The following is a 26,917-nucleotide window of genomic DNA, read 5'->3' on the forward strand; positions in this document are numbered from 1 at the left end:
GCTAGTTCGTTCAGCAGAGAAAAAGCTATTCATGGCGGCTCTTTAATACTTATTAAAAATAATTTAAAATTTAAAGAACGTACAGATATTGTGAACCTCTATCGAACGGACTATAGAGATATCCTGCATCGAGATTGAACGGCTTGTTGTATTAAGCGTGTACAGACTCCTCATTCATCTTACGAATTATTTGAAAAAAGACTAGATGAAACTTTAGGCAAATTAAATAATCCAAGTAAATATATAGCTGTTTGTGGTGACTTCAATGTTAACTTATTGGAAGATTCCAGTGCTAGCAGTAGGCTCATATCATTTTTCCAATGCTTATAATCTTTATTCTTATGTTACGTGATATAGAGCTATCTATTATGTTTTAACACCTTATTTTATTTGTTTAACTGTCCCCGAACGCCTTTGAGGACCGAACATTATTGTAAGATTAATGACCAGGTAATTGTAGTTATTGATTTTTAGGGTTCGTTGTTTTGTGTCGGGGTTTTTAAAAATGAGTGTTCCGCGGGGCCCAATACTTGACCTTTCTTATTTCTCTTTTATATTAATGATTTGCCATCTTTGTTAAGGACCATTGCAAAATAGTATTGATCGTTGACGACACATGGTTGATTTTTAAAACTGACAGAAATGACGTTAATATAGTAGTTAATATAGTATAATATAGTCATAGATATTAACGATACCCTCTCTAAGGTAGTTTATTGGTTTAATGCTAACAATTTATTGCTTAATTACTCATTGCCAAAAAGACAAAGAGTGTTAAATTTGAATTACCTAACGTAAAATCTAGGCCAAGCATAAAAATAAACAAAGAAAAGTTAGACCTTGTTAATAAAGCAGTCTTCTTGGGAGTGACCTTAAATAGTAAATTGATGTTTTCTACATATATCTTCCCTGTCCAGCAGATTAAGTTCCGCTGCATACTGCGGAATACGTCAGCTTACCGATGTTGCTACTGCTAGACTAGTCTACTTTAGTTACTTCCATAGTATAATGTTCTACGGGATTCTCATGTGGGGTAAAGTGGCGGACGCTTAAACCAAATTTGTATTACAATAACGAGCGATTCGTTCTGTGTACCGTTTAGGTTCTCGGGTTTCTCTCAGAGATTGGTGTCATGACTGTGGCATCATAGTACATTTACTCCAATATTTTATATACCCGTAAAAATATACATAATTTCAATAAGATAGAAGGTATCCGTAATATTAACCTTAGACCTAAGTCCAAACTCTTGGTGCCACAATTTCGTTTAACCAAGGTAAACGACTCTTTTATGGGGAATTGTATAATAAGATTCTGGAGCATATATTAAGATTACCATATCTTAAGTTTGAAAACTACATTAAAAATATTTAGCTCGAAAAGTTATATTATAGAATTGAAGACTACGTGGTAGATACAGATGTATGGACAGACGATATGGTTCTAGATTCCACGCAAATTTTCTTCAAAATGCATTTAAGTTTATTTGAAAAGAGCAATCGCTGGAGTTTCTTGCTCGTTCTTCTCAGGGAAGTCAGCGTAGTGTTCAGCAGTAGCTGAAATGTGACGTTTTCAAGTGTAAATTTATTTTACGTATGAAATAAATCATTCGTTAAATATATAAAGGGCACAATTCACAGCCATCCAAGGCCTCGACGCGGCGACGGCAGCGTCGTCGAGAACGCGTCACGACGAGCGCGCATTAGCGTCCATTAGCGAACAATGCGCCGCCGATCCGATCGGCGACTCTCGACTCTCGCTAATGTATCGTAACGCGATGAAGGCGATCGTGCCTCGACAAAGGTTGAGAGGATGAAAGCATTCGTCTCGACGTCCATCGATTTCGAGATGAAAACACCTGCCTTTGTTTCGACCCCTAATACTCAATGCTTCAAGATTTTATTGCATTTTATGGAAATAGATTCGTACCCTTTTAATATTACAAAAATCGTTAAACAATCACGTCGATCTAAACTATGTACCTCTACCTATCTCATGCTGTAAATAACGATAAATCAGACAAAAGAGTATCTCTGAAATTATGGCGCATAGGAAATAATTAGGAGATAATGCGAGTGAGTGGGAGCAAAGACGTCGCCGATGAATCTGCGTTGCGATAAAAGCGCCCTTAATGGGCGCAAACAATCCGGGAAGGGGCAATGCGGGGGGGGGGGGGGGGGGGGGGATATCGGGGGAGAGGCTAATTTGCGGTTTCCTTCCGCCGCTGATACTGTCTTCTCTGCGCAAATGAATATTTCCTAAGTCCCTATTTATTTAATGGAAAGTTACACTGAGTAATTAACTTATTTGTTCTATGTTATTTATGTTTTCGTATAAAATTAATATGTTACCTGAACTTAAATTATTTAAGCACGACTATTTCTGTAAGAATTCGTTTTGAAATACTTTTTCCGAAAAAAATCCAACCGCGTCCATTGTCAAGAAACACAAACTGCGACGCTTGTGTAAGTTTTGAGGCATTGTATTCGAGTACGAACTGGTGACAGTCTCGTTTCAGTTGTCATATCCCGCGATCGCAAGGGTTTGCAACAGTCTTTGACGTAATCGGGTGCAATTATCCGCGCGCAGGAAACTGTGAGGGCGGGACGCGGGGGAGGGGAGAGCGGCGTCCGCTCTGTTTAATTGGCGCGTAATGTCATAATTTGCATCCGCAGCTTTCATCGTCGCGGACGCAACGCGGGGCGCGAGGCCGTCGGGGACGGGGGAGCGCTGGTGCCAGGCTAGGATTCTTTATCAAGATCTTTATTTCAGTGATTTTTGTGTTGAGTTGGTTTCTCTCTGGGTATTGTAGAACACGACTTGAGCAATGTAATTATTTTCCTTGGGCCTTAATATTCAAGTTCACTGCAATCGCTATTTATATATATATATATATATATATATATATATACTTTCGGGATCGGCTGTGCGGATAAAAATAGTCATAGCAGGACTTTGTTCGCCGAAAACGTAAAAACATTTGTTACATTTGGGAGTGTTTCTTCCAACTGAATCGAACATTGCAAGCAAACGTAAGTGCACCACCACTCGCTCCGTGGCCGCTGCAGCAAACCCGCCCCGGCCTCGGCGAGGCCGTCACCCGCTCTCGCCGCGCGCAGCTGCTCTGTCGCTGTCGCGCCTCAAAGATTTATTTCCGCCGATTACTGCAAGTCTTTGAAAGACCCCTCTCCCGCCGATCCTCCCCGCGACGCTAATGGGCCGCTATTATTTTATTTTCCGGCGCAATTGCCTTAATTCGCGACAGTCCTCGACGTAATGTCCGCAATCTCGCACGCGCCCCTCCCCCCTCAATCCGCAAGGCGCTTTAGCGCTCCTGTTCGCGCCTTCCGCCTTTAAATGGGGAATCTTCTTATTGTTATCCATCGACACAAATAAATAAATACATTGTGTTCACATTGTTTCGGATATGATCACTTAGGTAGACTCTCCAGATTCATGTTCCAACAATAAATGGGTTGTTGCTCCGAAATAATCCTCGCAGTGGGCTCGTATGTTAGGCGAATACGATATCTATGAACCCCTTTTGATCGATTGTAGCGAATATGATTTTTCAACGCCGTACGTCCGCCACCGGTACGGAGAGCGCAATAAGACGAAAATTGGACTCTAAACATACCCTACACATTTTTTATTTTAAATACCTGTCAAATCAAAGAAATTCAGAGATTGACTAAGAAGAATTTTAACAACGCCACTAATTCTCGCCCCGTTCCCGCGGCGGACGACAACGTGGAGGCAGCGAACACGAGCACGTGTCGCTACTCGTGGTAGAAGTACTTCGCAGGAAAGGAAAATTCTCGGAGTCGAGCCTCGAGCCATTGTCAATAAAGCGATTACCGCAAGAGACAACGATGATAATCCACTTAGCAGACAAACGCGGAGCCACTTCCAGTGAAGATATGACAGAGCTAGTGAAATATACAATAGGTATTAAGTAATGGGTCTCACATTGACCGTTCGCCATTGTAACTATTTTGAGAGTGCTCTTTTTGTAATTATTATTGTTTAACAATTACTTTGTGGTCTTGTATGAGTCAGCGGCCACACAAGGTGTAGTCGAAGATGTCCTCTTTGCGTATCTATGTATCTATGTTTCACAGAAATAATTAACAATTTTGGAGTGACGATAAAACCTCCCACCGCGTGGGCTAAAAGGCGGCTTAGATTACTTGTAAACTTCATAATTTGTAAAACGTTTCAGGGATAAAGGCCCGACCTTAGATATGTGCAAATGCGAAGTGACGTGAATTATTACTTCGGCAGTAGATGAGAGTTGCATCTGCGCCGCCACCGACTGAACTGAGTAAAAATATTAAGACTCAATTTTATTCACTTATATGTTGTCGATCTTATTACTTTAGACAATAACTAGCTATTGGAATGTACTAATTTTGAACAATAGTGCGTTCAAGGCATGTCAAACAAAATGAGCGCAACGAGCCTCAGCAGAAGTCGCGCTGTGACGTCACGTGGTCGTGTCGTCGGGCCGTCGACTGCCGCCGCGAGCCGAAGCCCCGCCCTCTTCGTCGGTAGGCAGGGTTCAAAGTGAGACGGCGATACTGAAACAACTGCGTGTGTGAATGAAATAACATGAACGTTACAGGTTATGCCGCCACCCCAAATGATTGCACCGAAGGCTGGCTCCTCAGCCGAGCCCGACGGCTAAGCCAGTCAAAGCCCGCGCGTTGCCGAATCGCACGGCCGCCATTGCTGATGTAATAAGCGATGCCCGAGACGTGTTGGAAATTATTCAACTAATTTAATTCATTAATAAAATATAATTTGAATAATATAATTCATTATTTAATAAGGAAATTGCGTGTTGTGAAATGCAAATCGACAGTAAACTGAGCACGTCCCATTTGGTGTTGAAACTTTTTTCATTTCGTAAGCGAAAAGTTTATTAACAAATAAAACTTTTTCAGTGCAGTTGCATTTAAATTGTTGTGACCTGTGGTCAACAGCGTGCTTTGCAAAGTGGGAACCGATGAGTTGAGTCTGAATAGAATCATCACTAAGTAGATTGCGTGATTGTGACTACGACTGCCGGGCGACAATATCGTCGGCATGGAGTCGCGCGCGCGCGGTGCCACTTACACTATCGACAGCATCCTCGGGTACCGGCACCCCCATGCAGGTAATATGCGTACATGTTAAAATATTTATTTAATAAATTTTCCAAATACACAATAATTAAATGTGCTATTAATTGAGGTGTGCATGCTACATCGTCGACCCCGTCGCCACTTTCCTTTAGGTGAGATGCAGGTGAATGAGCAAATTTTTTGCAAAAGAAAAAAAAATAAATTTTGCGAAGCTCCTGCAACTGGAAGCAAAACGTTATTAATACATTTTGAAAAGTTGGCCACCTAAGGCCTTTTTAACCGACTCAAGAAAAGGAGGAGGTTCTTAATTTGTGAATGAATTTTGATGATTCTTATTTTGTTGGAAAGAGGTTACCTCAGTAGGTATTGGTTCCATTTACATTTGAAGTAAATAGTCTACCTCTAAGGGTGGCAAACTAGAGGATGGAACTGGTTTCGCGCACTTTCCGGTAACCGATTTTAATAAATAAAGGTAAATAGATAATTCCACGAACTTTTGAGGTCGCTTTTTTGTACTCTGTTCTGATTAGAAATTGTAAATGGGTGTAGTAAATTATAATGATGAATTGTAATAATGATAAGTAATTACATGAAAAAGTTGGTGAAATACGAATATTAGGCAAATGATAACAGCATAGCGCACGAGTACTGTTCGTAGCGAACGTGTCGTAGCACCACGCGTAGCGACTCCGCGGGCCACGTACATCGTAACATTCTGTCGGTACGAAGGACATCAACGACTTAGTACGCGGCCAAATCTATTCAACGTCTCATAAATATTGTAACTAACCTTACCATCAATGGGCTAAAATCATAATTATGGAACATACGGCGTAATAATCTCCTGAACTCTCTCATGATACGTTTGTTGTCATTACAAAAATTTTTGGAGGCAGATGAAATTATTGGGTGTTTAAAACTCCAAAAATGTAGTTGTTACCCAAATATTGGACAAAAGCCGCTTTATGGTTGAGCGGATGCGAATGCACTTGATAATAACCGCGGCGGGTGTGCGGTGGCCCTTAGTGGCGCCCCGCGGCGGACGCGGATTAGATATGATGAGTTGGCATATGGCCATTGTACTGTACGCACCGCGAGGACCGGCGAACAACATTTGATCGTCATCAACAACAAGTAACAACTGGGCTTAAGAGATTTGAAGCCCTTCATGCACAAAACTTATATTTGAGTTCAACTGAATCTTGTTGCTGAGTCTAAAAGGAGCCTCTACATTTATCTTAAGCCGTTACTGGGAAGAGGAGTACACAATATTTTCACTGCAATTTAACTAGTTCACTCGTGTGTTTACACTAATAGTTAAAATTCTTAATTTATCGTCGCTGCCTATTTCGTGTTGAACGACATATTTTTCGAAGGTAAATAAAATCTTACCTATACGCAGAGTTATAGGGTTAGTTACAATCTTCGATTCTCATCATCAAATTTGTGCACAACATATGTTTTAAAGTGTTTGAAAGGAATTTGTCGAGTAATTTAATCACAGACCAAATATTTTATTTATTCCGTACATTTAATATTTAAAGAAAATTTTCGTAAGTACGTCTAAGTAAATCTTATTCTGAACAATCCGTGACACTTCGTCGTCATTCACTGTCGTCGATAGGCATTCTGCTATTAGAATACAACAATCCTTCATGTTTAATTCTGTACAATATTTTTAAAATGTTGAGTCTGTGTCGTAGTCACAGACTACATAAAGTCGTAGAAAAGATGTTGGGAATCAACACGATTCGCACCCGTCACGCATCCACGTGCTCTCTGCCTCAGTGGGATAGAGTTTCGTGCTACATATTCCTGGCTTCACGTGCAGAATTCCCCATGACGTTTTATTTGATCGCTAACCCCTGTGATAAATTGCTAAATATTGTAATGTTCTCACTAATAAATTAATTTCCACAAATACTCAATAATGATTTTTTTTTAAACTGTTTTTAATTAGTATTTATAATTATTTTATTTATATCAAATACGTTATAAAATGAATAAAAAATTACAGTTAAATTAATTAGTCGTAAACGTTCGCTATCGCTAAAAGTACATACATTAGTGAAATAAATATATACCAAAAAACAACGACAGCAAAGGGCGCGATCGTAAATCGCTCGTTGCGCAGCGAGCGGAGTGGACACTTCACTCGTCGAGTGGTATGCTAACGAGCGCCAATTTGAACGGATTACATCGCCCATACACTCCACCATGTGTGTTCTACCTTCGACTCTTTCTGTAGATAAACTTCCACCGCGCACACCTGTGTGGTGAACCGTGCGGTAAGCTGCACGCAACAGAGTCACAATCGCGACGGCAATAGCGCACAATCGCTTTGATATGGGATTGAACGAGAGCCGCTTATTGCTAACGACTCGATAAAAACGTTCTGACGATCAGAGGCCTTTTGCCGTGAACACGATAACAAGACGAGCAGGTGAACATCAAATGTAATCACCATTGTGTCGCACGAGGAGCCGCGTCGCCGCGCGACCGAACCAACGCGCTCCGTGCGCGGGGTGTCGCGGCATTGTCTCGCATGGAATTTGCCGTAATTACATTGCCCGTGTCAATGCGAAGCAAATTGTTTCAAATTGTTTAACACGATATTAATATAACTCCACATCTCGCCGCCCCTCTGCCGTCTCTCGGCCCCCACCGACGAGACCCTCCAAAGTTCCGTAACACAATAACCTTTGCCCTTTTATTAGCTCTTCATTCGCTTTGTGATGTACTGAGCTGCGCGCGCACAATTGCAACAATGATGTAAAAATAGAATTAGTATAAATAAATAGTGGAACGAATAACATCAAGTGACGTTAAGTGTATCACAAAAAGAGTATTTTGTTCGGTATGGAGGTTTCATGGGGCCCATTGCCGCACTTATTGGCAATGCGATAGAGCCCATAATGCAGTAACACTACGCCGTAATTAGTAGTGTGCACGCGAGGGTTGGGGCTCGGCCGGTTCGGGTCCACGTGGGAACGAGCGTCTCGAATGGCGATTAGCAGCCGTTTAAACTCATCGCTTGTCAATAACAGATTTGTTTCTCGTGACGTCCCCTCGTCTTGTCTCGTCTCGCGAGGATTACCAGTTCACCATTCACCATTCAGTCAACAACGGTAATTCGGACATTGCTACAATTTAAATTTAATCGTTTTGTCATCTGGCGAGTTTTGTACGTTAATAAGCTAACAATGGAAATTATCCATAATGCCATCCCCATTAAATAATTCTGGAACCTTACTTTAATTGCACACTTCTGTTCGTCGTAGATCACATCGAACTGAAGAGCGAAAGCGGTGTGCAATCCGACTCGGAGCATGAGCCCGAGCAAAGCGAGCCCGGCGAGTCCGGTGAGCCCGGCGAACACGACGAGCCGCGCGCCGATCACGCGCCCGACGCCAGCGAGATCGGCGAGCCCATGGATGCCGGCAGACCACGCAAGGTAACTTGCTACTAAACTCTATCACTTGCACACGTTCCAATCAAACTCCAATGAAGTTAATAAACTTCATAAAAATAATATTACCCTGCATCATTAAACACGTTATCACCTATGGGTCACCGAGAAACCCAAAATAATTATTTACTAAGATGATGATTAATTCCTGAGACTTGGTTTTATGCATCAATATCCATTTTTTTTAACGCGGGACAGTTGTGGCCAGTTAATATAGCTCGGCAGGCGAGTAGCTCCGGGCCCAGCGGTGGATTATTGAGTAATGAATGTGCATGTGTGGCCGAAGCAGGTGCGCCGCAGCCGCACTACATTCACGACGTACCAACTGCACGAGCTGGAACGAGCCTTCGACAAGACGCAGTACCCCGACGTGTTCACACGGGAGGAGCTCGCGCTGCGTCTGGACCTCAGCGAGGCGAGAGTGCAGGTAACTCGGGACACGAAGGGCTCATGCCCTCGCACTCGTACTATCATACAAGCGCCTTCCGAGAATAATAATAAGCATTTGCTGCGAACCCTTGCATCGTGAAAACTGATTTCTCGTGCAATAACCCGAACATGATGTCTAGACATCCAAGAGTAAGTGAATTGAGAATCTTTACGTCTTGATAATTTATGATATACTTACTTATTTTTTACAAATAAAACCATCTGTTGTTAAATCGTGTATACTTAATTTAAAACATACATTTTAGACTCGAAGAAAAGTTTCATTCCCAATAAGCAGCAATCGTGAAAGCCTGAGGATTGGACATTAATATTTATTTAGAAATTAATAGAAACTTACCTAATTGTTTAACGACTGTTAAATAATAATCAATACATTCATAACTCAGAAAAATATATAATAATAAATATAGGTTAAGAATGTTAATGTTCCATTGAGAAATTCTAAGGAATCTAATCGGTTTGTGCTTTGAAAATACTCCACCGTGCTTTGGTGCACAGCCATGGGCATTATCATAGCATGGTCTGGCCCGTCGTGTCAAAATAATATTTTTCGTATTGAGAAATTCAGAATAAGTTTCCTAAAAAGTCTCTTAAGTATCTCATACAGATTTACCACACGGTCGGAAGCTATATGGCGAAAGGTTAACTCGTTTGCAACATCGAAAGGAGCAACTGGCCTTCAGTCATTTGTATAAATTACTAAGCCGTGATACGGATTGTCCGTCTCTCCTGTCCCCGATAAACTTAAAAATACCTAGAATATCAGCTAGGCAATTACAAAGCTTTTACAATTGAACTGAAAAAAGCCAATTGTAGTAGAATGTTTCCGCTTTGCTCTATTATGAGAAGATACAATAATTTTTTTCCAAATTGTGAACTGAACATTATTAGTGGTAAATAGGTGACAGAATGTCGTCAAAATTACTAGTGAAATTAACTGTTTTTGCTATTTGCAGGTATCAAATCGTTGAATGCAAAATTGTTGGATTTTTTGCAAAGAAAGTCTAGTTGCGTGTATGGCAGTGGCGAGGCATCCACATAACAAGGCTTGACTAAAATTTTCCGCGTATTACCAAAAGATAGTACTAAACAGCGCGCACACCCCATCACTTAAAAAACATATTCAAAATATTCACTATTAAATGCGAAGGTAATAACTTGTCCCGATGCATCTCGATCAATCAGCGCGAGGCAAGCCGGTGGATCTGCGAGTTCTATTTCATTCATGAAATCTACGCGCTTCCACAAAACGCACACATTCGCAAAAATCTTTTGAAAGAAATTTTTGTTAAAGTAAATGTTTTTTGTTTCTTCAAAAAGTTAAAGCTTCGGCTTTACCAAGGAAAATGTTCATGCCTCGCCACTGGTATATAGACAGACCGGTCATACTCGAGTGCTTCCAAATTAATTACCCTTACTATGTATAATGCTGTGCATACCTTTAATATAAATGAATAAAAAAGGATTAGGTTCTATGTTCGACTGTATGTATTTTTTACGTATGTTCATCTATTTGTCCGTCAATAAATTATGGACCGATTTTGAAAATACTTTTTACTTTGAAAGGGTATGCTCTCGAAGTGGTCGCATTGACATCAAATTAGAATCTGATGAAAGGAAATTAATTAAAGACCATGGAAATCGAGGGAAACTCTCTTTTTTCTGTTTGTATAATAATAAGTGACAGCACAAACAAGTCGTGCGCATAGTGGTTAGCGACACGCCTGTCCATACCAGTTGCAGTACCACTCAGAGCTTTAAATTGAAAAGATCTGAGGGGCAACACCACTGCGCCCGTCACCCTGAGACATGTGTTGACAAGTCCCATGTGCCTGTAATTTCACCAGCACCCCTACCCTTTGAAACCGGAACGCAGGAGTGCTCACACTGCTTGGCGGCAGAAATACATATAAATAAGTTATCAAAACGGCTCAGCTCTGCTGTGTACGGAATAAAAAAAGAAAACTTTCAGACATCGAAACAGCTGGATTAGTGTACTTCAGCTACTTTCACAGATTATTGACATACGGCATTTTTACTTTGGGCAAAAGCCGCCGATATTAATAGAATGTTTGTCCTGCAAAAAGGTGCGGTTAGGGCAATTTACAGTCTGGGCCCCAGAGTGTCTATGAGAGATAAGTTGAAAGAGATTAACAATCTTACACTGACGTCACAGTACATTTATGAAAATGCTGTGCTTCTTTTATAAAAAATATTAATTTTTGTTAATAAAAAAATAGTGACAGACATAACATTAATACGAGGAATAAAAATAAACAAGCAGTTCTTGATAGTCGTCTTCATAAAGTCTTAAATTCATTTAAGGCTCAATGCATACGCTTCTATAATGAGATTCCGATTGATATTCAAAATTTGCTATTTACGAGGTTTAAAACTATTCGGAAACAAAAACTTCATACTAAAGGTTATTATACATCTTATGTGTACTTGGATGACAAAAATCTTTGGTAGTGACCCGTTTAGCTCTTTCAGGTATTCTCGATCTAAGATGTTTAAATTATACATTGCAATGATAAATGTATTCAAAAGTATATTTATAAAAAGCAACCCTTAGAGTTTCTTGCTCACTCTTCTCAGGGGAATCTACCTTACGAATGAGCCGGTTTAATGGTTTAATCAGTATGACGATTTCAAGTGTAATTTGCTTACCTATGAAATAAAGATAATATGGACTTAGTGTGTTTGTGGAACTTTAACAAATCAAACATTCTCGGATAGACTTGGACTTGTAAGACAGTCACCTTCTCCGTGACTTTGACTTATCATCAGCTCAATGTCATGTCGGGATGACTTTCAGTCTCAAACACCTGAATGGAATGATTAAGACGATTGTCATCATCACGTGTCTAGGTGGCATCTCTGCTTAGGATACAACATGTTTTATATACACCACACACAGGAACATCAGTAAATTCGTTGACAGCATTGTTAAAATTGTTTTCTCCTACCATTCCACTTCTGCGGGAAGTCTCACGCACATTCTGTAATCGTTTTCTTCTTTTCTCTTCATTTTCAGCTTTTGGTGCCTTAATATTACGCTGTCTCATTGAGGTTAGCCTCTGAAAGCGTTGCTCCGAAGTTTCGTTATACAAACGGTCACGAATAACATTTAGTCGCTATTTGTGCTGTTCAGTCACTCTTTTGATAATCTCTCTTGACAAGCTGGTGGTGTTTCTTGGGAATGCGATATGGCATTTTGCTTGAAATTCTTTGATAGTCGTTCCTTACGGTGTTGAATAGTTTCTCCACTCCTTTTTGCCTTTATGCTGACTGCACTTTTAGTTTGTAGGTCTGGCCTTGCGCTAGGTTAGGAACAATTGAATTAATATAGGTGCTTAACTAAGCACTATGCGACTTACCTGCCTAGGTATATTTACACTAAAAATGGAAAGATTAACGCACAAAACGCACACACTCAACATAGCCCCGCACTAGGGAAACCCTGTGTCGCGGGTGCCATGGACACGCACATAGACAACCACAAATTACACCCAAACTCACGAGAGAAATAATTGTAGGCCATACAAATATTTTTCCCGGCCCGGGAATCGAACCTGGGACCTCTGCGTGGCAGTCCGGCATGGTAACCGTTCGGCCACGGAGGCAGTAAAGATAAACAAAGTTTTAAAAAATCACTGCACAAAAAAGTGAAAAATAACTAAATAGAGATTTAACCCAAAAGACAACGATGTTCCTAATACTTTTTATTTATTTTTGCCTTATTTCCTTTAGTACACAGTATTATAATTATTTATTAATCAATCTATCTGAATATATGGATTATTTATTGCTTCGTGAGAATTCACGACCAATCACCTATAATTTTATTAAAATGTTATTACTAGTACTGATCGGTTTGAAATTATACTTTACTACTAAAAGAAATATTGATACTTGTACAGAAATATTTACAATATCTAATCGGTTAGTTTTGAAGTCGGTGCAGCATTTTATCATATTTTATCAGGGGAAGTATCAGTTCTATAAAATTAATTTTAATGTGTTTTCGAGCCCAATACACGTCGTCGTCGGCGCACCTAAATTTGACTCTGGGATTGTATTTGTGATACATTATACTCAGTATATCATCAGTATATAATCAGTGAATATTATATCTGCCCCGTAGCATGGCTACGCATGATAGTCGCGACGCGCGTGATAAAATTGAAATAAGCGCGCGCTATTGGCTATCTACATTAGATCTGATTGGGACAGCCAATAGCTCGCGCTTATTCCATTTATATGGCGTGCTTCGCGACTGTCGTGCGTAGCCATGCTGCGGGGGCTGAAATGTTTATATAAAACGTAGGTACATTATGCCTCGGTATATTAGGTTGAAAGTTGTAATATCCATCGTTTATTGACATCATGCAACATGACACTCTATATCATGCAAGATCATATTAAATATGTTTATACCGTAATCAATCGTAATTTATATCTGTTGCGAGTCATATCGACCAGAAATACGCCATTTTTTGTTATGTTAACATTCGGTTCGTAGCTTTTCAAAGTCATTGAGACTACCGATAAAGTTATCTTTCTTAATCAACACAACCGACAAAATGCCTCGAATAATCGCATAAGAAGCTTCGCTGTTATTAATCGGAATATGCGTCATGCAGGTTCCTGTCGCAATGGATGGGCCGAGCGGAGGCGGAGCATAATTATAATTAGTTCTATTCTATTCGAGCGCGTCGCATCCACACAATGCCTTTCGATTGCACATAACTGGCCGACACGAGGCGGGCGTTCAACTTGAACATCATTTCCAACTCAAAGTTTAAATATCACGAGCCGGTCGACAACGAGATAGCCACATTTTTTCGAAAACAGTAGAAACAGTTTCGTCGGCAATTATTAGGTATTCGACCGCAGGTCAAAAGTTACATTTTTTTTGTGCAAAAATACGATTGACTTGTTTGGAAGACGATAATTAAAAAACGAATGGTGCCAGGAATTTGAAATCTCATTTATATACTATTAATGAGTCCCTCATTAATATAGATTAGCGCGGGTTAACCCCACCCTCCCGCTTAATACTCATTCCGCGAACTTTTGGACCTCCCCTCGTAAGCGCCCATTTCTTATCCATCTCACCTGATGAAAACTGATGATGAAGTCGACGATGTAGCACGCGCATGTAGCAAGGTAACATCATACTTTGATAATTGGTAGAAGTCTTTCGCACACTATTCTCACATTTCGATGCTACATGTGTATTCCTCATGTAGCTAGATCAACTTGTGTGTAAATTTTCATTTCAGCGTCTGTTTTCTGTCCAAATAGTCGAGGCAAGTCATATAAAATGTATTATGTATGTACCTGTGGGACACAGGCGCATACGGCAAGATCTTTGTCTCTATTGTATGATTATGATGTCGCTGCAGCGAGCGGCCGCCCAGTGGAAGCAATGACGTCAGTTTCACTGTAACAATTAAAACATAACATTGGCTTGTGGCTGGCACAATGGTTCGTTAAGGAGCACCTGTAGGTCCAAATTACCGCAGATTAGTCTCCATCGGCCACTGCCGCTACGGCAGCCGCACCGCCGTCACACAATGTGCGCTAATTCGCGCCTCATTACGTCCTTGCCCGCAGCCGCCCGCACCCGTGTCGTCACCGCATGCTAATTGCCAGAGTAGCAATTACAATGACGCTTCCCCGCAGCATCTCGCTGCAGCCATCAGCGTGTAATTTACCCCATTACCTCGTCGAGGACCAAACTGCGTCCGCTAATGAGCACCGTTTCTGTTCACAGTTAAAAGATTAAAGTTTTTTTGCTTCATTTGTCCACAACTACACTGTATTTTATATCGCTGGATTTATCCTTCAACACATTTGTAGTTGCGCTAAATTACTTCAGACTTCCTTCTTTTCGCTGTTCGTGACTATCGGTCTGTCTTCCATGAAACTGGTCACAATATTATACTATCTTTCATTTTCCCTGTTATTATTGCACTCGCTTTCCAGTACATTACTTTGCACTAGTACTATACAATGCCATCTATTCCTCCATCACTTAAAACTGTGTTCAATTATGATTTAATATCATTCGCTACGCGCGTCTCGACAATGGGCTAATTTGAGCGGCTACCGCGAGCTTTCTGTGCAGTTAAAGCGAACGATTGGATAATTGCACCTCACTCCCCTCAACCCGAAATGATATTCGGGATTGAGCTCAGAATGAATTCTCTATTGAGTAACATGAAATGACGACGGATGACGCATCATCGATTCATGATCAGGACGAAGCGCAAACGTTGATCGACACAGCTTCTTCAATTTGTCCACATTGTCGTCTTTTACTCCCTTTAGAAAATATAAGCTAATCGGTACAGTATTTTGTCAGCACTCGATTGCTCGTGCACTTGATTTCTCCAATTTGGTGCTCTATTAATTCAAATAGCAGCACTCGATCAGCTCAATAAGACGTCCCACTCTCGGTCCGCTGCGGCACGCGGGCCACTCGCCGCACTCTCGTGTCGCGCAAATTGCTTTTAATCCTCTCGAGTGGCGCAGTGCCGTCGCCTCGCGTCAATTTCTGAACTCTACAGAAGAAGTTTTAAGGTTGGTATTCGAGGTGTGCGGCGATAGTTCAAGTGGAAATTTAGAATGCCATTGAGGCTGTATGAAAGCGCGAGTGATTGCGGCGCGAGGGCCCTCGACTCGAATTAATTCCCTATCGGAGTCGTCGAGCCGCAGAGCTGTAATTAAACCTGCTCCACTTGGTGCCTAACATGACTCGAGAAAGAGAACCCTTTCTTTCGTCGCCATTCTCATGCCGTTCATTTCAATGAATTGTACTCGTAACGGCTGATACAAAGCCGTGTACACATTTCTTTCGTCTTTCGTGGCCCTTCTAAACTATAGTTCCACATCTTAAACTTGGAAAATGGCTTGACAGATTTATCTTCCCGATTTTTGTATGAGCAGCGACAGACGAGCTACAATACGCTACTATACTTCTATTTTGGATTTATTACTAAATATTCCTTACGAAAATAAAACAATATACAGAATCATGTATAGGTCAACCGTGACCATGGGACCTGTAAAGGGCCCGAAACGTCGGTTTGTTTGAAAAAACAAATACACACGATTTAAATCCGGAAAAGTAGTTTCATTTCCTATGTAAAAACATTTTTTAATTACCCACACCTTTAAAGTTTTGCGAAAAGTTGTACTATCTAACATTTTTATGTCATTTTCCAAGTAATTATACACACGAATGACCGTAGAGTAAACACTTCTAAGGCAAATATCTGAGGTAGTTATAGGTTGCATTAAGTTAAGCCGCGATCGTAGATTATAGTTTTGTACTGTCAATTTTTTAATGAAATAACCCTTATTACTGCGTATAAACAAACATAAATTCGTAATATATATACCTGTCAACGTTAAAATGTTCTTATGCCTAAACAAAGGACTGGCTGACGTCATATTTTTATTTAATATAAAATATAGTTACGCATTTCACCTCCATCTCACCTGATGGAAAGTGACGATGAGGATAACGATGGAGCATGCTCATCTAAATAAAGCCTATTTACTCTGGCTTTGAAAAGGTCCAAGTTATAACGTTTAGGGAACAAATCTGCAGGCAGGGAATTCCACTCCATAGCCGTTCGCCATATAAATGTGGAAGCGTAACGCTTCTTGCGAATCTTTGGAATATCCACAACGTAAGGGTGGAACGCCAGCCTACGTCTAGTCCCCCGATGATGGAAAGGGGAAGGCGGAATTAAATCGTATAATTCCCTCGCACACTCTCCGCGATATATCCTGTAGAATACCGATAAGCAGGCAACTTTACGGCGGTGTTCAAGGCTCTGCAGCTTCTTCAATTCCGGTTCAATTCCGAGTCACCTAAAAGCCTCTTGGCACAGTTGTCAATTGAATCCAAAGTGGCCAATTAATATGTAGCAGAGCCATCCTAGAAGTGGCAGCAGTACTTCATGCACGATCGGACTTGTGCTTGGAACAGCTGAAGCAACTGTCCCGGTGTAAAGTAACGCCTCACCCTGGAAAGGATCCCAAGCTTCCTTGCTGCATTTTTGGCCATGGATTCAATGTATCTGCCGAAGTTCAAATTGGACGACAGGTCCATTCCAAGTAGCTAGAGACAATCGGCTATCGGTATGGATATATCACGAAAAGTCGGAGTCAGCTTAAAAGGAGACTCTGTTTTGTGGAGAATACACACGCCTGCGTTTTGGTAGCGTTAAATTTGACAAGATTGGCATTGCCCCAATCGGAGACTGCCTGGAGTATCAAATCTAAACGGCTAACCATGTACTCTCGACAAGACTGGATTTCTTCTCCACTCCTCCTCTTCTCTCTCTCTCTACTCTTCCTCTCACACACCCTTGCATTGATCAAGTACATATCTACAACTGTGAAAAGGCTTAAAGCTATCTGGCATGTGATCAAAAATTTTTCCACTCACAGCATAAGAATTACTTTGGAGGCATATTGTCATAATACCAACTTGTGTCTAGTATTATTTTATTTGGATTTCTTAGGCTTCTAGCAGTTATTTCCTTTGTTATTATAAATTTTGCCTGGTTTAATTTTACAAAGATACCAACCTCGAGAATATACTAGCTTGGAAAAGCAATATTATACGCAAAGATACCTGGAATTAACATATCATTGATATGCAGCAGAAAGAGAGTTGCAGTCAGTACGGAACCCTGAGGAACTCCGCCTCTAAATCTATATCTATATAATATATTCTATTGCCATATGTTCGGAAGAGTAGCTTTCTAAGACCATTCGAATTGAACGTTCGCTCAAGAAATCCGAGATATAATTGCAAAGGCAGTAGGAAGCCCATAAGAGGGAAGCTTACTTAAAAGGCTTGCGTGCCAGACCCTGTCAAAGGCTTTAGAAATGTCCAAAGACACTGCAAGTGCTTCGCCTTGCTTTTCTATAACCTCGCTGTATATGTGACAAGCATACAGAAGAAGATCCCCAGTAGATCGCCAGCGTCGGAATCCATACTGGTGATCACTGAGGAGGTCGTTGCCTTCAGGGTACGATAGGAGACGGTTATTGAGTACACGTTCCATAGTCTTGCGGAGTATGGAAATGACTGAGATAGGTCTATAGTTGACAGGGTCAGCTCTACTTCCCTTTTTTAGCACAGGTTGCACGTTTGCAAGGTTCCACGACCTGGGAGCTACACCAGTCTTAAGTGAGAGGCGGTACAGGCTTGTGAGAACAGGAGACAACTCAGGCACACAGTTACGCAGGACTATTGCTGGAATTCCATCTGGCCCGCTAGCTTTATTCACGTCAGATTTCGCAGAGTTCTAAGTACCTCTTTTTGGCGTATGTGAACTGGCGCCATAGTGCAGCCAGCCTGAGGTAAAGTAGGTAGTAGGGTCCCTGCGGTACCCAGACGCGAACTCTCTGCAAAGAGTGAGGCAAAGAGATTCGCCTTCTCTTCCGCAGTATGAGCCAGCGAGCCATCCGACCTCGGCAGAGGTGGCAAAGATGGGCGACAAAAGTTAGATGCGATCGCTTTGGCCAGGGACCAAAAGAATTTGCTGCCTGCTGGATAAGAGGCAAGCTTGGCATCTATATGGCGCACATGGTCGAACTTTTTTTATAATATATAATGCAAATACACCTCTTTTGAAGGACTAATGTAGAGTTGACGTTCACACAGTCACCCCAAAGGATCTCTCCATAATTGAGTATTGGATACACAGTTCCGTAATACGCTATCAGTAGAGTGTAACGTGAGGCATTTCTGGCCAGCATCAACAGGGCGTATATAGATAGACTTGATAGTTTATTGTTCATGGTTTCAATTTGATGTTTCCAACTTAAACGCGAATCTATGTATTTCCCAGAAATTTGAAATTTTGAACTGTTTCTATATTTACTGTTTTGTAACAAATATTAATACTTGGCGGTTCAGCTTGATGAGCGTGGAATTGTATAGCTTTAGTTTTTATTAAGTTAACAGATAGATCAATGTTGTGAAGCCAGTCTGTAATGTGTTTTAGGGTAAAATTGATCTCTTCTTTATACTGCTTCACAGATAAGCCTTTATTTACTGTTAAGATTGACACATCTTCAGCAAATAGCACACCTGTATGTCGTGTTAACAATAGTAATCGTAATTCGATATTCTTAAAAATGGTGATGAAACTATTTTTTAGGATTATAACTACTGATAATAACCAGTCAGCCGTGATCATGGAAGGTGCACAGGCCCCGAAACGTTGGTTTGCTTAAAAAAAACAAATATACGCGAGTTAGATACCAAATTGCCATTTCAACATTTATAACTGACTTAAAAAAAGGAGGTTCTCAATTCGAGTACATGTTTCATTTGTACGTATGTTACGCGACAATGCATTCCTGAACCGATTTTGATGATTCTTTTTTTGTTGGAAAGAGGGTACCTCAGATGTGGTTTCCAGATGTGAGGGGACCTCTAAGGGTGACAAACTAGGGGATGAATGACCTTTGTAGTCGGTTTTTTTAGTACTCGGTACCGAAATTATTCAAACTTCAACACTAAATGAAACTCAAAATGAAATGACTGTAGTTTGTTAACACCTTATACACCTCTATGTTTCAATCTTAACGTGCCTATGAAAAATAAAGTTGACCAAATTCCGTTGCTTAGCACTGGTCACCCTCAGCCGACAGAACGGCCTAAACGAGTTGCGCCAATTAATAGCCGCATTCGATGCGTCGTGTTGAGATACGTCGACTATAATCATTTTAATTCTAAATCTCGCGGGTGGGCAGACATACAAGAGCCATAGAGAATGCCAAATAAATAACACAGCGGCTAATTCCAAATCGCAACGACTGTAGTAGTGCGAGCAGTGCGCATAATTGTTTACAAGTATAATATCATTGAGTGCGAGTGACGGCGACGAGCTAAAACATTACAGACGTGTTACAGACCACTCTTTTTTGGTTTATTTCTTGTATGTAATGTTACAATATAAATCCACCTTTATTGTCTTCCATGCAACCTGCTCCTAACAATGAAAGATTTTGGCTCAAATGTCGGTGTCCAACAATCATAAACGGGCGACTGACATACCCGCGCGTGCGCCGTCTGTCGCCGGCGGGTGACTGCTACAGTCGAATTATGAAATTACGACAAATTTTTTCACGGACAATGTCTTTTATTAGCAACTCTCGCCTGGCTTCAATTGTTCACAATCGTCGCTATGCGAAAACAGACCTTGACCACTGAACGCATAGGGTCGTTGCGGTAAGAACGCAGCCTCCGTATGGAAACCACGTATGCGTAATTGCTTTTCATTACGAGCCATTGTAGTCGCGTGGGATGCGGAGGAAGGGGCGGAGGGGGAGGTCAAATTGCCGACAATTACACAATAAAAAAATTAAACAGTCGCGCGGCACCGGCGCGATTTCCTTGTCGATGCGTTTGCGTGCAAAGGCGATCGCGACGTGTCGCACAGTTTGGCTTCCCTCTCACTAAACAAACCATTTCGATTGAATTTGGAAACATTTTGTTTTTAAATCGGCTTGTGTCGAACAAACAATCTTCGTTTTGTTATGCTTACCAAGTTCTTGCAAATTGATTAGTTGTAGGTGTACATTATATTTTACTGCGGTACTTAACAATTTTTATTTTTCTCAATGTCATGAGACAAATTATTGAGCGAAGAACCATTAAAATGGTAAAAAGTGTATTGCCCAATCATTTTACCAAATGTATGTACCCAATGTACACAATTATGCACCAAACGATTGTTATGATTAAGTTTTTTTTAGATTACATTTATCTTGAGCTATGATCGGTGCAGTACTGAACATAGGCTTCACCTCAGTGATGATGTGGTTTGCCGGCAGGTGTGGTTCCAGAACCGGCGCGCGAAGTGGCGCAAGCGCGAGAAGGCCCTCGGCCGCGACCACCAGCCCTTCCTGCACCACGAACACGGTAAGTCATCATTACCGGCCCGCATCGTATGTCTCGAAAAAGAAGGTTTGTCATAATCGAACGCTTATCAGCTTGTTACACTTTATGGAGTTTACAACTGAATTGACGATTTTTCTCACCGTGCTAATACACTTGAGCGTTTTTTCCAAACACTTTTAACCAAATGGCATAACTGGGAAATGCTTCTTCATCAAAAGCCATTTTAGTGAAATTTCAAGCGCACAATTATCACCACATTTGGTTGTAATTATTACCAACCAGTAACCCGCATTTATCGTCGTTAGTGTCACAAAAACGATCCGCCTAATGTGAATTTTACATATTTTATTTACAATTTCCGTTCGGTATCAAAGTCCAAATTATCGCCAGTTGTCATTGTCACCCTGGAATTAAAGTAAACGAGAATAAATCACGTATCGGTCGGGCAAGGGGCGGGGTCGCGGGGTTTGGGGGAGGCGGTGCACCGAGTAGGTAATAAGCGGGAGGAAGTTTTAACGCGCTTAACAGTGGCGATTGCGCGGCGGTGATAGCGCAAATGACCGGCAAACAGTCACGAGGTAATGAACACCTGCGGGACGGGGGGCAACGAGGGCAGGCAGCAATAATGAAATCCAAAAACATGTGGTTTGTTTCGGAATAATTGAGGCGATTACCGATCCATATCTCGTCATACGTAGAACAACTATCTGTTTGTATTGTGGGTAAATAGGGGAATGTATTCTGTCTCGTCTTTCTTATATGGACGTCTAAAAGGGTAGCCCTGACTTGAAGATAAATCAAGGCACATTGGAAATTTATTTGGCAATCCCAATTTGGCCAGGTGACGACTATTACAGCCCTGATACTCTTCTGTTCTGGTGCGACGACACACAGCGGGCACATTCACGAATGTCATATCAAATATTATTTTATAGGAATTCTTAGATATTTAATTAGGACAAAGTTCGTGACGTAGTCTCATATACAGTCTATATATAGATCTCTAATACTTAAAATAGTCTAGTAGACTAAATGGACTGTTAGAAGACCAGTTGACCAGTTAAAGGAACCTCTTTTTGAAATCATCTTCTTTGAGAATAACTCTAAAATATGGACATTTGTAACCCTGAAGTTCTTCTACTACGGCAGTGGTAAGTTGTTAAACATCAAATAGCAAGAACTGTGCAAATGAGCGGTATAATATATGCTGAGGTTTGTAGGCGAACATACACTCTATTAGTGTGTGTTGTACATCACGAAAATATAAAAGTCCGGTTGCCTGCTTTAGGCGACCTGCGGATACAGTTGTTCGAGGACCAAGTGCAACCGCTCCTTAAAAGATAACGCTCCTAACGGCCGAGCCCAATCTGGCCACCTGGTGGGCTCAGCAGGTGTCACCTCAACAACGGCGCGTTGTGTCGCGCGCGTGCCGCGAGTGGGCAAACAAGCGAGCATCGCACCGCGCGTGGGGCCATTCACAGCCCATTAGTGCACGCTGTCACCTGCGCGGTGCGCGCCGCGCCGCTGATACTTTCCACAAACAATTTGACGGTCGTGTTACGGATCACGGATATTTGCCGAACTGTGGGGTTCGTTATCGGCTCCTCCAAAATTGTATTTAATTTTTCAAGTTCAAACGATTTCAGAGATAGAGGTAGAGATATATTTATTTGTTAAAGCTAAATAGATAGGCTTGTCACAATGTTTCGTAGAGGTGGAACGCTTATAGATTTTTTGTATTCTAGATTTTTTTACGGCGATTAAGAAGTTACGAGCCAGTTTTGAGATTAATTGACTGAAAAAAGAATGTCAATCGACTCGCGTATATAAATGTCATAGAAGCTTAATCTGTTTCGTACTAGTGGTGGGCGAATGGGCGCCGGGAGCCAGCGCAGTGGGCGCGGTGGGCGCGGTGGGCGGCGAGTGGTGGGCGCTGGGACTGGGCGCGGGTTTGGGACTGGGCGTGGCGCCACTTTGGCCGCACGACGAGCCCGCCGCCGCATTCAGAGCGCTGCTGCACAGGTAACGCCATCCATGTCAATATCCGCATCCGTAGCTTTACCATTATTTGGTGTCATTTATATATCTCTCATCAATTTTGTTACAATAATTATTAATTACATGATTATCTACATATATATGTTGTCGCTTAGCAAACAGCACCGCTTAAGTCATTTCAAGTAATTTTATAGGAGCGTGAAAAACCTGCTTATATTATTGTATAAAAGACTTTATAAGACGTACAAGAGGTTTTTTTCACCGAAGTTGTAACATACCAGAGTTAGAACGAGTTCCAAATGATTATCCCGCGAATGTCATGTGCCTGTGCTTCTAACGAGCCGTGCCGACGTTGCGCCGTGCAGATACGTGCTGGCGATGCCGCCTCCCGCGCTGCGGCCGCCGGAGCCCGAGGCGCCCGCGTCGCCGCCGTCGCCGCCCTCGCCCGCGGCGCGCGCGCACGAGGAGGCGCTGCGCGTGCACGACGCGCTTCACCACAACGGCAAGGTCCACACGTAACCAGCGATACACCATGACGTCACCGACGACGATCGAAGTGCTAGCTGGCAGCGGTTATTTCTAGATACCGATTAACAATCACCGACGCGTCAGCAGCAAAAGAGACAGTGGCCTCTATCTTTGACATTTTGTGGAGCGCCTTCGAAGCGGAGCTCGATGGCATTGCTGTCGACGAAGGCGAACCGAGGTCACAACAAGGATTCAACCCAGACTACATAAATACTTCCTTCCGTGTATTTAACATTCGCAACAAATCGTGACATTCCAATCTCATTTTCGTATTAAGAACGTACGTATAAACGGCCGGACGAGGCTAATTTATGTGATACTTATCTACTTTACTACCTACTTACTAATTATTAATTATCAAGCATTGTATACATATTGAGTTCACGGTCGGGATATATATTTAAGTTACTTACCTTATTTCCAGGCAACTAGTTGGTATAATTTTGACCGGTATGCAGGCACTTATCCGAGGGACGAACAATAGCCACAGTCGCAAAAGTAATGACTATTTTCCATAAATGTTCTAAATACAAGTAGACACTTGAAAGATACTTTCAATTTAAAAAAATAATATTTGTTAACAATTCTTATGAACATTTAATTAGTTCCATGGCTTAGTTGTAGTTGTACACACTACAACTGTAGACAGTTGCTTTTCCCCGAGATGTGTGTGTGCCTTAACGCCTGCTGATGTGTCTCGCGACGATCTCAGTCCCGCGTCGTTTGCGCGATTTCCGGATATTTATTCACTATAATCTCGTACCGCCTATTACAATAACACAGTCTGAAGAAATATGATACGGCAGTCATAACAGTAATAAAGCTTATATATAAAGTTGAAAGACGACAATTGTACACATACAGCATATCACTCTCAAAAGAAGTTCCCAAAGCACACCCATGCATTCCCTTCGATTCCCACCTAATATAAATAAGCGTAGGGTTAATAGGAAACGGTGAGTGCGTGTCCATTTATTTGAAGCACGAGTACGTACGAATGCAAGCCACACCAAGTGTTATTACTAGTGTAAATACATAAGCGTATGTACATAATGTATATTATAAGTAACGAATAAGATAAGCAATAGAGCGAGCGGTAGCCATGAGTTAGTTATTAGCAGCGTAGTCATAGCGGTTTGCAATAATGTACTTAGCCACGAGCTGAATATAATAAATTATGTGATAAACTTTCGCTGTCTTTTATTAAACTTCTACATTGCTTATTTACTACATCGACTGTTAATGATCCACTGCCAGTCACAGCTTTGTCAGCCAGACGGGCAGGTGGTTGTAATTTGTCTTCTGGTTGTATTTTTTTCTCCCGTTACCAAAATTACGGTAAGTAATAATTACCATTGCGCCTGCGGCTTCAGAATCACTTACAGATTTTCGTAGCAACGTTATGTCAATTAATGCGTAAGTAGGTATTGTTGAACAAATTGTCCTGAATAAATATTGATTAAACCAGGCGTACTCCTTCGTTTAGGCATACAATTTTAGAAGGCTGTGGAGCAACTTATTCCGTCGTCTGTGCATACTTGCGCGTGTGTGTATTGGACGGGTTCATGCAAGATTAAATTTGCTCCTCGGCAGCTCCGATAGGCACAAAGAACTCGAGTGTTTGAAGAAAGATTAATTTGGTAAAAATTCGGGCGCGCTAGGGGTACGGCCGACAGGGAGGGGAGGGCGGGGAGTAAATCTGGCAGAGTACTGACGCTGCATGTGCGTGTATTAAGTCGGTACACAGCTGAAGTACATAAGCTTAGGTGAAAAGAACGCAATGCTAAGCCAGATTACACAAGCAAGAAGCGATTCAAACGTGGAACCTTAATCTAGCAGGTATACGTGTGTACCCATAATCAGATTTTTGAAATATCCCACATGACACACATTGAAATAATGATTGAAAATAAAATTTTAGGTAATCGTATAAACAAAATTGTAACGCATAAATTGCCGCTCGTTGCAAATTCTTAAAATGCCGCGTAGACACTAACGGTCCAAAATATGTCCTGAATGTAAAAATGATGTATGTTTTAAATAAAGTAAAATAAGCTGTACGTAGAAGATGGAAGTGTGAAACGTGCAGCAGTCGGATTAACATCTGGCGGCGAGTCGTCAGCTCGAAGAGCGATTGAGCGTCGCCGAGAGGCCATTGAGGACTGTTAACACGTGCTCAAGCGTAGCGAGAACGACGCGACACAGACACGTCACGAACACGACAAAACGGCGGGGAGCTCCGTGTTTCAATCTCCGCTTAGCAACGCCTTTAATCCCCTTAAACTGTTACTTATTTTCGAAGGAGGGACGAGATCACGCCCACGGGGAAGGGGGCCTGTAATTGCTGAAACGTCAAGCGTTTTTTCGCCAACAGGGGCGGGAGTATGTGTACAACAGTGGAGCTATTTAGCTTCGTCGTCAGTCTCACTCGGTCGAGCGGAGAATTGGTGAGTAGACGGAAGTGTTTTGTTGAAATCACAGAAAATTTGTGAGACAATTATTAATTACGAAAATAATTTTTATAACTGTTCACGGCTTCTTACATATAGCCGACCTGATATACACATAATCTATTATCATGTTAGTCCTCCTCGACTCAATAAAACTTATTTTAGCAAACATTTGGGTACAAGACGTTTGTGATTCGATCAAAAAGTCTAATATTAGCTTAATAAATATAGAAAAGACAAGTATTACATAGTTGCTTAAAAGCAAAAACATTTTGTCGCAAACACGAAGGCAGTAATGTGTTGAAGCTAGTACTCAAATACGTAAGAAATACTCCATTAATTAAAAGTAAGTATCTTTAAATAGCATAAATGTTATCATTAAATAATTTCCCTACAACTACATGATCAACGACTTTATTCTGGTACACTCGAAGCAGTGACAGAAGATAAAACTTTGAAAAAGCAAAGTCCTCACTTTCCCTCCGCTCACCACCCCGGCGGCTGTTAACAGTAAGGCGGTTAACTTTAACTTTGTTACTCGGTTAAGTCGGGGAACGCGGCTTACTGCGTAGCGATATTAACCGCATTCAACCAGTTTACCTGCAAGGAGATTTTATTAACTTTCAAAAGTATGTATAACATCAAAGCAGGAACGCAATCTAATTTAGTCTTAGGGAAAATTGAATAAAAAAGAATCAGAGATTTTGTTTTTTCTTTGTTTATCAACGCCGGATTGTTTTATGCATGTGAATAGATGGAAAGTGTCAAATTGTGTGGTGCAGACGATGCTCTTGGCTTCCTTCATTTGCGGAATACAGCAGGTCTCAAAGAGAACTTTGATTTATTGCTGTGCCCTTGAGTAACGAACATCCAACTGAACTTTAGAATTTCTGAATCGCGGTTGTGAGAACACAAATTTATATTGCATTTTAAAGTACCTACTCACGACTCA

General features: G+C 41.3%; 1 protein-coding gene across 1 annotated transcript in view; it reads left to right on the plus strand.

The window, feature by feature from the left end:
* Positions 1–4,701: 4,701 nt before the first annotated feature.
* The window catches only part of LOC113227268 (retinal homeobox protein Rx2-like), a 31,605-nt gene continuing 9,389 nt past the window's right edge, over positions 4,702–26,917 (plus strand). Inside the window, exons 1-6 of the mRNA XM_026460171.1 lie at positions 4,702–5,158; positions 8,408–8,580; positions 8,885–9,022; positions 20,923–21,010; positions 22,852–23,011; positions 23,353–23,502. Coding sequence (XP_026315956.1) covers positions 5,089–5,158; positions 8,408–8,580; positions 8,885–9,022; positions 20,923–21,010; positions 22,852–23,011; positions 23,353–23,502 — 779 coding nt within the window. The 5' untranslated portion in view covers positions 4,702–5,088. The remainder of the gene's footprint in view (positions 5,159–8,407; positions 8,581–8,884; positions 9,023–20,922; positions 21,011–22,851; positions 23,012–23,352; positions 23,503–26,917) is intronic.

Source organism: Hyposmocoma kahamanoa, unplaced genomic scaffold (genome assembly GCF_003589595.1).
Source record: "Hyposmocoma kahamanoa isolate Upper Pololo Valley unplaced genomic scaffold, ASM358959v1 204, whole genome shotgun sequence".
Classification (NCBI taxonomy): Eukaryota; Metazoa; Arthropoda; class Insecta; order Lepidoptera; family Cosmopterigidae; genus Hyposmocoma; species Hyposmocoma kahamanoa.